General features: G+C 44.8%; 1 protein-coding gene across 1 annotated transcript in view; it reads left to right on the top strand.

The window, feature by feature from the left end:
* The window catches only part of RpLP0-like (ribosomal protein LP0-like), an 86,031-nt gene that overhangs the window by 45,272 nt on the left and 24,961 nt on the right, over window positions 1-15,798 (top strand). Inside the window, exon 5 of the mRNA XM_050177792.2 lies at window positions 12,307-12,458. Coding sequence (XP_050033749.1) covers window positions 12,307-12,458 — 152 coding nt within the window. The remainder of the gene's footprint in view (window positions 1-12,306; window positions 12,459-15,798) is intronic.

The following is a 15,798-nucleotide window of genomic DNA, read 5'->3' as shown; positions in this document are numbered from 1 at the left end:
TGCGACTGTCCTGAATGTAATGTTCAGCGACAGTCCCTGGCATCCGTTCTAGCGCACCTTGACACTAGACCATTGACCCTCGAAACGATTTTCACATGCCTTTGACAGAACACATCGCAGCTGAAGGCAACAAAGGGACTACTTCAGTTTTTGAAAGAGACAGGATTGGACAAGCGGCTGTGACAGTGATATCACGTACCACGCCAGAGTGATGGACTCTAATGGACGATGTGTGTGTGCTGTGCTATGTGCTCTCTCTCTCTCTCCCTTCCCTATCTTTCACCCCCCCCCAACCCGCTCCCGTTTGTAGGGTAGCAAACCGGTTAAGCTAAACTGGTTAACCTCTCTGCCTTTCCTTCTCCACTTTTTCCTTCCTTCCTTCCTTGTCATTGTGTTATTGTCATACCACAGTAATGTCATCATAGTCATCATCTTATTCAGGAATAAATGTAATGTTCATTGTACCCATAAAATTTGGAAGTGTTCTTTCACTTCCATTTGAACAAAATGAACAAAGGCAATTATACCTTGTTAACTGCTTTGCACAGTGAATGAATTCAAGTGTGCAAAAGGTGTCATCTTTCTGTAATCTCTTGTTGGGTCTTTTGTTGTTGTTTTCTGAATAAAAATATTTAAATTGCACTTAAGCTACTTGTCTGTGACGTTAGAGCAGCTAAAATTTGTTTCACACCATTTTCATCCCTGTGGTAAAGTTTGTGTGTTTTGTACAAAAATGCAAAAGGGGCATTTGATGTGAAACAACACCTTTATAATCCATATGAAAAACTGTACGTCGTTTGACTGAAAAGCTGGACCATCTTGCATCTTTTATCAGCCTGCAAATCAGCTGACAAAGAAGCTCAAGAACAAGTTAAGGACCGCGCAAGGAGTGACAGAACAAAGAAGGCTAGGTGTGACGTTAAGAGACAGAAAGAAAGCAGTGTGAATCAGAGAGCAAAGCGGGGGTAGCCGATATTCTAGTTGAGATCAAGAGAAAGAAAGGGAGCTGGGCAGGCCATGTAATACATAGAAAAGATGACCGATGGACCATCAGAGTTACAGAATGGATGCCAAGAGAAGGGAAGTGCAGTTGAAGATTGCAGAACACTATTTGGTGGGATGAAATTAGGAAATTCGCAGGCGCAAGTTGGAATGAGTTGGCGCAGGACAGGGGTAATTGGAGATTGCAGGGAGAGGCCTTCGTCTTACAGTGGAGATAAAATAAGCTGATGGTGATGATGATGAAATCAGCTGGTATTACAGAAATTATGACTGAGGTTTCTGGGCTTGAGTTAATGTACCTGTACATCTTGGAGTGTTCAGCTCAAGGCCGCATGTTTGATCCAAGCCGTGGTGGCCACATTTCGATGAAGACAAAATGCAAAAACATTCGTGTACCTATGGCACATGGTAAAAAACCCCAGGTATTCATAATTAATTCGGAGTCCCCCACTACAACTTGCCCCATAATCAGATTGTGGTTGGGGCACACAAAATCCCCGAATTTAATTTTAATATCGGAGTGTTCAGCACCTTCGAAAAGTAGTACATGTGCAGAGCATTATCTCCTAAGTGATAATGGCACATAGAGAATCGCACATCACGTCAGAATCCTTTTTCTGCTTAAACATTTCATTCCTATTTAGGGGCTCCAAAATAGTATACTATTGAACCCTGCAATAAAAAATTTGCGGGGAAAGTGCAAAAAATTTGCTTTTACGAGGCTTTAGTTGTTGCGGGATGAGACAACACAGACAGGGAATGCACGGCAAAACAACACTTTTCTGTTGAAATTTTGTTAGCCTACATTGCCCCCATGCGTCAGTCAGTGATGGCAAGATTTAAGTCAGTACCAGTTACGTCGAGGTCTACGGGCAACAGCATCCACTGGAGGACCACTTTTGCTTGCGTGGAATTCTGTTGCTCTTACCGTACATGTGTACCACCTCCAGTGCATGCTGTCACCCGTAGATGCTGAAGCCGAATTCGCACGAAATGCCTGTTGGGAAGTGCAGAAACCAGCATTCTTGAAGCAGGGGACGTGTAATCTCGGAGGACTGCTTTCAGAGTCGCAATGCGTCCCAGTTCTCAATCACAGCTGAAGGTGTGGTAGCGCATGCTGCTGCTGCCATCTCGAGCACCATAAACAAATCCATGTCATTGGGATGTGAATTTATTTGTTGAGATACAGTCATCATCATCATCATCAGCCTATTTTATGTCCACTGCAGGGCAAAGGCGTCTCCCTGCCATCTCCAATGACCCCTGTCCTGCGCCAACTGATTCCAACTAGCACCCGCAAATTTCCTAATTTCGTTGCACCACCTAGTCTTCTGCCGTCCTCTACTGCACTTCCCTTCTCTTCGTCCCCATTCTGTAACCCTAATGGTCCAATAGTTATCTAATCTGTGCATTACATGACCTGCCCAGTGCCATTTCTTTCTCTCCATGTCAAGTAGAATATTGTCTATACCCGTTTGCTCTCTGATCCAAACCGCTCTCTTTCTGTCTCTTAAAGTTATGCCTAGCATTCTTCGTTCCATCGCCCTTTGTGCAGTCCTTAACTTGTTCTCAAGCTTCTTTGTCAGTCTCCAAGTCTCTGCCTCATATGTCAGTGTCAGGTAATATGCACTGATTGTGTACCTCCATTTTCAATGATAACTGTAAGCTTCCAGTCAGGAGCTCACGATGTCTGCCATATGCGATCCAACCCATTCTTATTCTTCTGTGAATTTCCTTCTTATGGTCAGGGTTCCGTGTGATTAGTTGGCCTAGGTAAACGTACCCCTTCACAGACTCTAGAGGCTGACTTGCGATCCTGAACTCTTGTTCCCTTGCCCGGATTATCTTTGTCTTCTGCCATATTTATCTTCAACCCCACTCATACGCTCTCCCTGTTAAGGTCCTCAATCATTTGTTGCAACTTGCCCACATTGTTGCTGAATAGAACAATGTCATCGGCAAACAGAAAGTTGCTGAGGTATTCGCCGTTGATCCTTACTCCTAAGCCTTCCCAGTTTAATAGCTTGAATACTTCTTCCGAGCACGCAGTGAATAGCATTGGAGAGATTGTGTCTCCTTGTATGACCCCTTTCTTCATTGGTATCTTCCTACTTGTGTAGAATTAAGGTGGCTGTGGAATCTAGATATCTTCCAGGGTATTTACATAAGCGGTCTCTACTCCTTGATTATGCAATGCCTCTATGACAGCTGGTATCTCTACTGAATCAAAAGCTTTTTCATAATCTATAAAAGCCATATAGAGAGGCTTATTGTACTCTGCGGATTTCTCGATATCCTGATTAATGACATGGATGTGATCCATTGTAGAGTATCCCTTCCTGAAGCCAGTCTGTTCCCTTGGTTGGCTAAAGTTCAGTGTTGTCCTTATTCTATTGGAGATTATTTTGGTAAATATTTTATATCATACTGTTGGGAGTAAGCTAATGGGCCTATAATTTTTTAGTTCTTTAACGTCTCCCTTTTTGTGGATTAGTATAATGTTTGCATTCTTCCAGTTTTCTGGGACCTTTGCAGTCAATAGACACTTCGTGTAGAGAGCCGCTAGTTTTTCTAGCATTATGTCTCCTTAATCTTTGATTAAATCGACTGTTATTCCATCTTCTCCTGCCACTTTTCCCCGTTTCATGTCTTGCAAGGTCCTTCTGACCTCATCTCTAGTTATAGGGGGAGTTTCTGTATCCTGTTCATTACTGTTTCTAATGGAGGTATCCTGTTTCTTCTGGGTACTGTACAGGTCAGTATAGAATTCTTCCGCTTCTTTTACTAATCTTCGAGATTGATGATGATATTACCCTGCTTATCTTTCAGTGCATACATCTTGGTTTGTCCTATGCCAAGTTTCTTTCTCACTGATTTCAGGCTGCATTCATTTTTTACGGCTTCTTCAGTCTTTCTCACCTTATATTTTTGAATATCACTTATCTTCACCTTGTTGATCAGTTTTGACAGTTCTACGAATTCTATCTTATCTCTCTATATGGACACTTTCATTCTTTGTCGTTTCTTTATTAGGTCCTTTGTTACTCTGGAGAGCTTGCCTACTGGTTGGCTTGGTGCCTTGCCTCCTACTTCAGTTGCTGCCTCTGAAGCCAGCCTCGTTACGGTTTCATTCAGCCATGCTATTTGGAAGTTTTTGGAAACAGGCAATCGACAAACATGATGGCGGCCATGACATGCTTCCAGTGGCCTCGCAACATGCCGTGACGGTATTTTTTGTGATTGAAGTGAAAAGGAAGTGTATTTGAGCACTTTCTTTAATTCTGTTAGAGTTACACGGCTATGTAAAATGGGGTCTAATGATTCAGCAAATTTCATTGAGGTGGGATTGCAGCTTAGTGATGTTTCGTTCTCAAGAGATATGAAATGCATTGAATACTATGGGGGTTTGCTGGGGATGCGAAAGTATTTGGGCTTCGACTGTATTCTGATATCACAGCGATTGGCTAGAAGAAGTTAAAGGGACTGTGGGTGAAGAAAAACCAGATAGACGCTGGTACCTGGTGATCTAGCAAGGCAGACGCACACTGGAGCCAATGAAGGAATGCTTCTTATTCCAGAGCGCGCACGCTTATATAGCTTTTGCCGAGACGCTAGCAGTGCTTCTCAGACGCTGCTGGTGCGATGACACTACACTCCCCCCCCCCTTTTTTTTTTTTTTTAATTATAGCCCCAATGCTCAGGCTGCCGACGCTCTCTTGTGCTTCTCCAGTGAGGGATGGGCCTGGGTGATTCATCGCTATCCACACCTGGTTGGCCGAGGTTATGGCAAGCAGGACCCTTTTCTTGTGGCGTTGCTGGCTCCTGCTGTCTGTCTTCGACAGATGGAGCTGGTGCAGGCAAGTGAGATTCCGCTGAAGTCTGCCGAGTTCTTGGGAATGGCACAGGAAGGGGAATCACGGGCTGTTCAGGAACAGGAAACGTTGCCTCTACCAGGTGGTCTGCGTGAACAAACCACTCTTGGTTTTGTATGTTTACAACATAAGTCACAGCACTGATTCGTCTGACGATGATACCAGTAATCCATGCCAGCTCACCTGGTCTAGTTCCCTTCACCCGCACCGTGTCAGCTTCTTTGAACTTGCGCCATTGGGCAGCAGGCTGCTGAACGGGCCGTCACTCGTCTTTCTCCAGACAGTTGTGAAGCTCGGGGTGCAGCATGGTTAGCCGTGTCCTTGGACTCCATGATAGGAACAATTCAGCCGGGGTTTTTCCAGTTGCTGCACATGGGGTGTTTCTGTAGTGGAAAAGGAACTGGTCGACCCGATGTCGAATAGATTTGGAAACTCCCGCTCGCTCTTCATCCTTCAACTTGTTTCAGGTTTCTTTTCACGGTCTGAACAAGGCGTTCAGCAGCTCCATTAGACGCTCGATGATAAGGTGGTGCCATTTTGTGGCGAACTTGGTTTGCTGAGAGGAAAACTGCGAACTCTGACGACACGAACTGTGGGCCGCCGATGACTTCTTCCGGCAGGCCAAAAGCTGCGAAAATAGTTAGTAGTTTTTCCACCGTTTTGGCTGCAGTTGTGACAGACATGCAGATGACCTCTACCCACTTCAAGTAAGCATCTACAAGAACAAGCAACGAATGAGGTTTGCAGTATGCGAAGTCAAAGTGAATTCTCTGCCACCGTCATGTCGGCCAATGCCATGAAGTGATAGGAAGGCGTGGTGCAGCATTTTGAGTTAATTGGCAACTTATGCATCCCCTCACTGTTTGTTCAATGTTCTCAGTTTGCTTAGGCCACCAGACAAGACTTCATGCAAACATTTTCATGCGAGTCTCTCCCAGGTGCCCCTCGTGCAAGAGTTTCACTACCAAGCATTTCAGTGAATTTGCTATGAGTACCCAGTTGCGCCATGTGATACAGTCATTGTCAGCAGATAGCTCATAACACCTAGTAAAGTACGGCATGAGCGCTTCTTTGGTTGCTCTTGAAGGCCATCCGTGCCGCGTCTACAGCAGTACTTTTGACAAGACTCGGTCACTGCTGGTTTCTTTGCAAATCTTATCAGCCGATAGCGGCAGCTCGTCAGTCACCGAAAAAAATTGGACGTAGTCGCTAATGTCATTCATGTTTTTCAGTGGAATGCGCAACAATGCATCTGCGTTCACCACTGCGTTGCCTTTGCGGTATTGCCACTTGTAGCGATAGGCTGCAAGCAAAAGCATCCATCTTTGTATGCAGGCTGCTGCTGCTGCGGTAGATATCGGTTTATCATGTCCGAGCAACCCTTTCGGAGGCAGATGGTTGGAGAAAATTGTAAATTCACAGCCGAAAATGTACTTGTGAAACTGTTTTATCCCAAAAACAACAGCCAATGCCTCTTTTTCTAGGTGTGAATAACCCATTTCTGCTTTGGTCAGGGTGCGTGAAGCGGATGCTATCGGCTTTTCGTGGCCGTTCACAACATGAAAAAGAACCGCTCCTACTAATCCTAGTGGCTTGGAGGGATCGTTGAAGCTCAAAATGTTGTTGCTTGTAAGCCATCGCTTGCTTTCTTGGAAGCAGCGTTCTTCCTTATCTGACCAATGCCAGCTTTGATCCTTCTTCAGTAGGTTGTACAGTGGGTTCAGCTTAGCAGACATGCTCAGATTGAATTTGGCATAAAAAGTAAGCATGCCAAGGTAGGCTTTTAGCTTCGTCTGGTTTGTGGCTGCTGGAGCACTTTTGACAGCATTAAGCTTCTCTGTGCAAAGGCACACACCAGAATTTTCAATAACATGGCCTAAATACTTCACAGAGGGCTGGAAAACCTTACATTTGTCTTGCTTTACTCTAAGTCCCTGGAGCTGAAACTTTGCTAGCACAGCCTCAACCCGATTCTGGCATTCCTCGATAGATGCTCTGGCTATGAGGATGTCATCCAGGTAGCACATGACTCCTTCCAGTCCCTTCAGCATCTCGTCCATGACACACTGAAAAATAGCAGGGGCACTTGAAATACCGTACGGCATGCGAAGACACTTGAACAAGCCAAGATGGGTGTTAATAGTAAGCAACTTCTGCGAATCTTCATGCACTGACAGCTGCTGATATACTGAGGTTAAATCAAGCACTGTAAAGACTTTTCCGCCAACCAGTACTGCAAAAATATCCTCTACGAGTGGCAACGGGTAGTGTTCAGTCTTTACGAAAGGGTTTAACGTGACTTTATAGTCACCGCATAGCCTCACCTTGTGCTCAGGCTTTGGGACGACTACAAGTGGTGTGGCCCAGTCGCTCTGCATGACTGCGATCCCTCTGTCCTTGAGTGCGAGTAATTCCTGTTTAACAACATTTTTCCGTGCGTAGGGAACAGGACAAGCCTTGCAGAGGACCGGACGAGCCTCTTCTTTCAAAACTATTTTCACTTCATAACCCTTTATTAAACCAACTTGCAGACTGAACACGTCAGGGTACTTCTGCAGCAAGAGTTTTACTTTTTGCTCTGCTTCCACATTGAAAATGTGATTCCAGTTCAATTTGAGCATGGTTGAGTTCCAGGAACGACAATCACTGGCACAGTTTTCTTTTGACCTTCATACTCGACACTTACATGTGTCTGTCCTGTCGTCTCGAGCGGCGTGCCACCATAACTTTTCAGTTCTAGAAGGCACTTTGTCAGACCTGGCTTCCTAGGCAGTTGAGCGTAGATCTGCTCGTTGATAATTGATACAGCTTCACCAGTATCTATATGCATCCTCACAGGTTGACCTGCGATTTTCACTTCTACCAGATAGGGCCTCTGAATTTGCTCGTTTAACTCAACTTGAAAAAGGTACAAGTTGTCCGGCTCGGTGTGTACCTCAAGTGCATTAACCGCTTTGCCAATTTTCTTCATGCAAGCATTCGCTAAATGGCCTATTTTCTTGCACCAGTGACATTGTGCCGTACGATATTTGCAATCACATGCATCGTGCTTGTCTCCGCATCTGTAGCAATTTCCGCTAAGACAGAAACTTTGTGGTGTGCTTACCCTAGGTTTTTGTTGTGGATGGCCTTTCTTGCTGACAGTGTGGATGGCTTTGTCCGTTTGCAGATTTTCATTGGGCAGTTGGAAGCTCTTCGACTCTCTTTCGGCGAGTTCCGCTGCTTTCGCCAAGTCTCACGCTGTTTCGAAGTTGAGCTCTTTCCTCTTGAGCGACGTTGCTTAAATGGCTGGGTTTCGGAGCCCCACAACAAAGCGGTCACGTAGCGCGTCGTCCAGAAAAGTCCCGAACACGCACTTGGCAGCCATCTGTGTTAGTTCAATGGCAAACGCAGACGGACTCCATTTCGAGCTGGTGCCGGCGATTGAACTTGAACCTCTCAGCTATTACTTGGCTACCTGGCGCGTAGTGCTCCTTCAAGACGTTGACCACTTCCTCGAACGACTTGTCCTCCGGTGCAGCAGGCAACAGCAGGTCCTTGAGGGTCTTGTACGGGCGTCTTCCGAGGGCAGTGATGAAAGTGTATTTCTTCAAGTTGCAGTCTTCAATTTGCATGACTTTCCAGTAATGGTCGAAACGCTCTACATACGAGTTGAAGTCTTTGTCGCCATCTTCGACGTAGGAATCGAATTCTCAAAACTTTGACATGTTCAGTCACTTCGCTTGGTGTCAATGGTAGCCAGACAGGCGCTGCTCACGGACACGATCCCATCCTCATCGCCAGAAGATATAGCAAGGCAGACGCACACTGGAGCTAACGAAGGAATGCTCTTTATTCCAGAGCATGCGCGCTTATATAGCTTTCATTATACCAAGCATAATGAAAGGAAGGTGCTCGCTCCATGATGAAGGAAAAGTTGAAGCCATGAGTGAAGCCTTCATTTGGCTGTGAAAATGTTCAATGATCCAATTGGATATCGGATGCTAAGAGGTAGTCTTGATGTGATTGGCACCGAGTAGCCGAGATAGATTAGTGAACAACGTTGAGTCGAATTGACGACCATGGCCAGTCATAATGGTGGAAGGGACACCGTAGCAGCTAATCCAGAGTGTGATGAGTGCTCAAGCTATCGACTCAGCCGTTATGTCTAAGAAGGGCATTGCTTCAGGCCATCTGAGGAATTTGTCAATGCAGGTTAACAGGTAGCGATGGTTCCCGTAGGGAAGAAGGGGGCCAACATTGACGTGCAGATAGCTGAAGCGGGCGTTGGGGACGGGAATAGGTCAAGAGGAGTCGCCGTGTTGCGATGCACTTTACACTGTTGGCAGTTGAGGCACGCACGTGACCAGCGACAAACGTCTATGCTGACACTGGGTCACACATAACGAGAAGTGACAAGTCGCTGTGTTGTGCAAATGCCAGGATGAACCAAAGAATGGAGAGCATCAAAGACGGCCCGGCGGTATGGGCGAGGCACATAAGGACGAGGATGTTCTGTCGACGTAACACGCAAAAGGGGAACGCCGCAGTGAGGAAGCAAACAAAGAAAGCCAACGCAGGGCATAATGATCAGTTACAACAGTAAAGGCGCGGCCAAACAGGTAGGTATGAAATTTGGCGACAGCCCAGACAAGAGCAAGACACTTTCTTTCTGTGATTGAGTTATTCTTCTCTGGAGTAGACAGGAGGCAGCTAGCATAAGCAACAACGCAGTCGTGTCCACCCTGACACTAAGCGAGGACAGCACCGATTACGCCGGCACAGTCGGGTCAAAGTACGCTAAAATAGAAGTTGTGAGGGCATCGATTGGTACTTCATTAGCCTGTAAGTTCTGGTATGCTGTGCCCAAAAGTTTCGAAACATGGGCACTTGCTTTAACCATTGTGAGCTGTGTGAGTACTTGCGCAAGTCAGCTTTCTTCGTTTGTTCATGTATTCCCCGTCATTCACTTTTTGGAATATAATGATTTTTTGCAAGATGTTATGTGACTATCACTGAACGTGTCTGCGCCTACTGACAACAGCATCACTGGCACAGTGCTAGGATTGCCGTCGCCCGTACGGACGGGTGAGTCCAATGCTAGTTACAGAAAATGTTTCAAAAGTGATTGTATCCCCAAGAGTGAACGGCTACCGCCCTTGGTGACACCTGCCCACCAGGCAATTCTGTGCCACATGATGGCTGCCTGAAACTCAGCAGGAGCTGTATTCTAGACTGGTATTTATTGATGACGTGCAGTAAGTGCAGATGGCCGTGATGTAAAGGACACTTGTCCCATGGCCATTATTTAGTGTATTTAGTGTATGGACTGCATTGAAAGAGTGCCCGTCGTAGCTTCAGGGTGTTGCACTTGACATTAATTAATGCAAAAGTGAAAGCAGTATCTCTTCAAATGGTCGATCAAGAATGCAAGCCCAGTAGTGTTCCAGTGTGTTGTGTTGAATAGCAGCATTTAAAGAGTGGCTTGTTAGTGTTTCTTTTTTTTTTCCTCTCTGCTTGTAGGCCATTTTCATAAATGACAAGCTAGCTTTCTTTCAATCCCTCATGTTCAAGACATGGCAATCAACGTACTGTTCAGCTGGTGGATATGCTTCCTGCCTTCATGATTTTTTTTACTGTTTGTCTGTAGAGTTGAACAAATCATTTAGCATGCAGTTATTAACAGGTTTAGCATTTGAAGGCCATCTGAATATCTGCCTCCATTCATTCGATGTTTGTATTACTGTGTTGCCCCCCCCCCCCCCCCCTTATGTAATACCCCACATGGGGCCCTTAAGGGAATAATAAATGATGATGATCATGATGAATGTTTGCCATCGTATTTTGAGCATCCAGCTATATGTGAAAGCCATAAGTTTTGAAGAGGGTATGTACTATTTGGTTATGAGGCAGTTTCTTGATCGTCCTAACCTAAAAGGAATGACAGAGTGTGCGGTTCGGCACATAGTATTCTAACCATGAGGAATTGAATGTATAATTGACTTCATATGGGGGGGGGGGGTGGCTTAGGCGCTTGTTGTGACCTGTTACATAGAGTAATTGTATTTTTGTGCACATAAGCAATACCGAATATTTTTAAAATTTAACAGTACAGTTGAGGCGTGGGCTGTGAGTACCACCCGCTCCAACTCCCTGCGTAAGTGCCACGGGCACAGTCTAGCTTCCCAGTGCACACACACACACCTCGATGCTACCAACTACGGAGGCACATTGGCACACAAGCCCAAACACTACACACACTCAGTGATAACAGAAACAAACCAAACTCTATTAGGTCTTCCCAACAAGAAGTGCTGGCTTCTGGGATGCTTGATAAGCAGGCAGGAGGAAAGCTAGTAAGAAGCGGAGGTATTCACCTCTGCTTACCGCTGTGGTCTCTAGCATTCTTCGTCCCTCAGTGTTCTCGTTCGTGGTTCTTGAAAGACACCGATTCTAGCTGCTTCCACTCCGGTTGCTGTCCCACAGTCGTCTCCCTTGGCACCTTCCTCTGGCACAGGTGGTCCCATCTGGGACCTTCACTTCTTATGAACGAGTGTAAGGAGGAAGTCGGATGTGAGTATATTGGTGCACCTCATGGTGGGAGAGGCAGCAGATTTTCATCTCTGTCTATGGCTTCATGGCAGCGTGTGCCACACTGCCATGAAGCCACATCTTTGTGCACAGTTCTCGGCATTCCAAACTTTCGTTGCCTCCTAGGGAGCCCACACACTTTCTCCACCTCTGCGTGTCCTCCGTTCTCCTTCTCTTTTCTGGTCACTATTTTGCATTTTGACTGTGTTAGTAAGCGAATAGCGCATGTGGCACTGACAAACAAGAACTCGGATTACGATGAGCACAGCGTTTGACTGCAATCTTTAACAACACAGCAGAAGCTGGAGATTATCAGCGTTACCGAAGAGGTGGGGAACAAAGCCGCTGGCTGAAGATCTGACATGGACGAGTTGTGCTTCCACAAATGCAGACTGTTTTTGCAAATATTTGAGTGTTGTCGTAATCAGTTACGTAAATTATACAAGCTTCTTTTTTTTTATCAGGGCGTTGTAATTAGGGGTGCAAATTATACTCAGGAAAATGCGGTACATTAGTAAAAAAAAAGATTACTGTCAAGGCCTTTGTGTGAAGGTGGCACTGTAATCAGTCCTAAAATACCAATTAGGTGTCTCCTTCAGCAGTGAACTGTTCTGTACACCTAGTGACAAAAGTTTATGGGCCACGCCATCTCCAAAAATGCTCAGTTCCCAAGCAGCCTGTAGCAGTAGCCAGTAAAGCTGTATATGACAGTGTTGTTAGCATATTGTAGTCGAGGCCCGAAATGCAAATGCCAGACTGCATTGTGAGGTTGCAGAGACATTCAGCTTTTCCTCATGTCTCGTGCCCCGCAATATTTTGTCGCCGGGTGTATGTCATCATCGTGTCATCACTGTGTTTCCAGGTGGTTCAGCGAGTACACTGATGCAGACTATGCACGGGCAGGATTCCGAGCGACACACCAGGTATTCCTGGACCAAGGTCCGCTACCTCAGTTCCAGCACTCTCTGGAACCACACTTGAGGCGTCTGGGTCTGCCCACCAGCCTCCAGAAAGGTGACGGCTCAAACCAGTGGCACTTCATGATTATGTGAGCCTGTATGTAGCCTATGATTGCATGCCTGCAGCACTTCTGTGGTTTCACTGTTAATGAGGAAACACTACACACATCCGCACTCGTGTAGAGCACTTGAGTAGTGCATTGCATGGTGAGGAAAGCAATATTGCGCTTGGACTCCTATAAGGAAGGTCATAATATATATATATTTATTTATTTATTTCAACATACTGTCAACTCTTTGACAGGGTTATTACAGGAGTGGTGTGCAGAAAGAGTAATAATAGTAATTGTCAGGGTAGGTATGCTAAACAAGCACAAATAAGAAGGAAAAATATACATACAACAGTAAGTATGAATACAAGTATTGACAAGCATGCTAATAGAAAAAAACAACTAATCATATAGAGAATACAAGTAAATGACATCAGGTTGATGAGTACGTATTAAGCGAGTTATGTAACATCTCAAGGAAATCATCAATTCTTTGCTGTTCGACCATAAGTCGGTCAATGGTATTCCATTCCCGAATGGATCTAGGGAGAAAAGAATAATAGAATGTATTGGTTGTTGCACGCATATTCTTGTAGTGTGAGATCATGCGTGTGACGTAGTTGCCTTGTTTGTTTAGTTTCAACGTATGTTGTGTGGTCTATCTTAAAATAGTTGTGCAGTCGCATATATAAGAACTTCAGGCGGTGGATTTTAGCACGACTTTGGAGTGAGGGCAAACCTGCGCTGCGTAGCAATTCTGTTGGGGAATCAAGGCGTCGATAGCAGTTAAAAATAAATCTAATCGCATTGCGCTGCACATTTTCAAGCATGCCGATACCGCTACTTGTGAAAGGGAACCAGATTATGTTGGCGTATTCTAGAATCGGTCGGACAAGTGTGGTGTACGCTAAAAGCTTAGTGTCACGGTCAGCGTGCCGCAGCGTCCGCTGAAGGAAAAACAATTTTTTCATTGCTTTCGCGGTTATAGCTTCCGTGTGAGCTGCCCAGCTGAGATCAGAAGTTATTATTACACCAAGATATTTGTACTGGGTTACATTTCGGAGTGCGACATTATTAAAACCATAAGAGAATGCTAAGCTTGTTTTCTTGTTTGTTATTGTCATTGCAACTGTTTTGTCTGTATTAATCACCATTTGCCAGTTAGAGCACCAACTTACTACTTCATTCAGGGAAATGTGCAGCTCATTTTGGTCACTGTAGCTTTTGACCTCTTTATACAGTACGCAGTCATCTGCGAATAGCCTAATATTTGCGTTAATGTTGATTGCCAGGTCATTTATAAACAACAAAAATAATATTGGTGCCAAGACAGATCCCTGGGGCACACCGGATGTGACATTTAATGTGTCAAAAATGTGCTCATTGCATTGCACAAATTGTTGATGGCCGGACAAATAGCTTGACATCCATCGAGTCATTGGCCCATCCCCAAGTTTGCGGACCAGCTGGATAACTAGCTTTTCATGGGAAACCCGATCAAACGCCTTTGCGAAATCCATAAAAATTATGTCAATTTAGGAGTATTCGTTAATGCCTTGGGCCAAGTCGTGCATTATCTCGACGAGTTGAGTAACAGTCGATAGGCCTCTCCGGAATCCGTGCTGGTTGGGGTGTAGCAGATCATTGTCTTCGACAAACTTTGTGATGAATTTGAGGATAATATGCTCGAGTATTTTACAGCTGGTACACGTCAAGGAAATGGGCCTGTAGTTTGATGGGATCGTCTTGTCGCCGGATTTATGCACTGGGATTATTTTTGCGACTTTCCATTCAGAAGGAATCTGTGAATCCTGGATAGATTTTGTGAATATTAAGCGTAGACACTTGCTAACTGGTTCTGCGTACTGTTTGAGAAAAGCGTTCGGTATCCCGTCTGGGCCACAGCTCTTTTTGTCATCAAGGTTTAATAGCAGACACAGTATACCACTCTCAGTTATTTCTGGGGTTTCTAGTAATTTATTTTTGGTAGATGGGATAATCTGGGAATGTTGCACTATTCCATTATCGATTGTAAAAATCGACTGGAAGTAGCGATAGAATTGATCCGCCTTATCTTTTGTTTCTATTGAAGGAGAAGCCTTTCTATCGCTATGTTTACCATTTACGTAACGCCAAAATTTCGCTGGTGACATTTTCATGAGCTTGGATAGAGTGGTACCATAGTAGTGCATTTTGGAAACGCGCATCTTGCTTTTCAATGTTTTAGATAGTACGGAAATTTGAGCGGTGATATTAGTGGCTAAACCAGACCTCCTACCTTTCCTCAGCCTACTAATTTTACGTTTAACATGAATTATTTCGCGGGTGATCCATGGATTATATTTTCTTGTAAGTTTGCGCTCTAGTGGGACAAAATTTTCAATACAGTGCATGACGTGTGCTTTGAATTGCAACCATACATGATCTATCGACGAGTTTTTATCCGAGCAAAGATCTGAAAAGTCAAGAAATTCGTGAGTGAGATATGTGATTATTGCATCGTTGTCTGCTCTGCTGAATGCAAGAACGTGCTTTATAGGGCCGTGGTGTCGTACAAGACCAGGTAGAGGCAGTGTGCATAGGACTAATTTATGATCGTATATGCCGTCTAAGATTTCGGTGGATGTCTGGTCGTTCAGGAAATGGTCACTAACAAGAACAACGTCTAGAATAGAACTGGATTTGCCCTGGATACGTGTGGGGACGCGTACGAGTTGCTTGAGGTTAAAGTTGAACAATATATCCAATATGGCGTCATTCGCAGCACCTTGCACTTTTTTTGACGACCATTCCATTTCGGGCAAGTTAAAATCACCAGCTATGACTATTTTGCCGTTCGTCATGTAATCATGCATATAATCCAGAAGATGTTCTAGATAACTTGTCTCGGCGTTAGGTGGTCTGTAGATAGTGCCTACAAATATGCAGGCTTTCTGCAGCTGTACTTTGCACCACACCGCCTCAATTTCTGGCTTATCTGGTAAAACGTTGTGTCGTAGTTCTTTCTTAAAGAAAAGTGCGACACCCCCGCCTCTAGTGCCCCTATCTCTGCGCACAATCACATATCCCGGTGGCAAGACTTCATGGTCTGAGATTTCCGAGTGAAGCCATGTTTCTGTGACAGCAATAATGTCAGGTTTAATTTCTAAAACAAGAGCTTCGAATTGGTCTATTTTATTTGCAAGACTTCGTGTGTTCACATTCAACAGGGTCACTTCTGTCGACTTCGAGTGACTCTCTTCTGTAAGGCGTCCTTTTCTTCGTTTTTTTGTACTGCAACTAAATCTTCATGGTAACTATCCCAAGCAAAAAGTTTACCATTTATAGGCACTTTATCGTAGACTA

Source organism: Dermacentor andersoni, chromosome 4, assembly GCF_023375885.2.
Source record: "Dermacentor andersoni chromosome 4, qqDerAnde1_hic_scaffold, whole genome shotgun sequence".
Classification (NCBI taxonomy): domain Eukaryota; kingdom Metazoa; phylum Arthropoda; class Arachnida; order Ixodida; family Ixodidae; genus Dermacentor; species Dermacentor andersoni.
The sequence above is the reverse complement of the archived record's forward strand: the minus strand, read 5'-3'. Positions and strand labels throughout refer to the sequence as shown.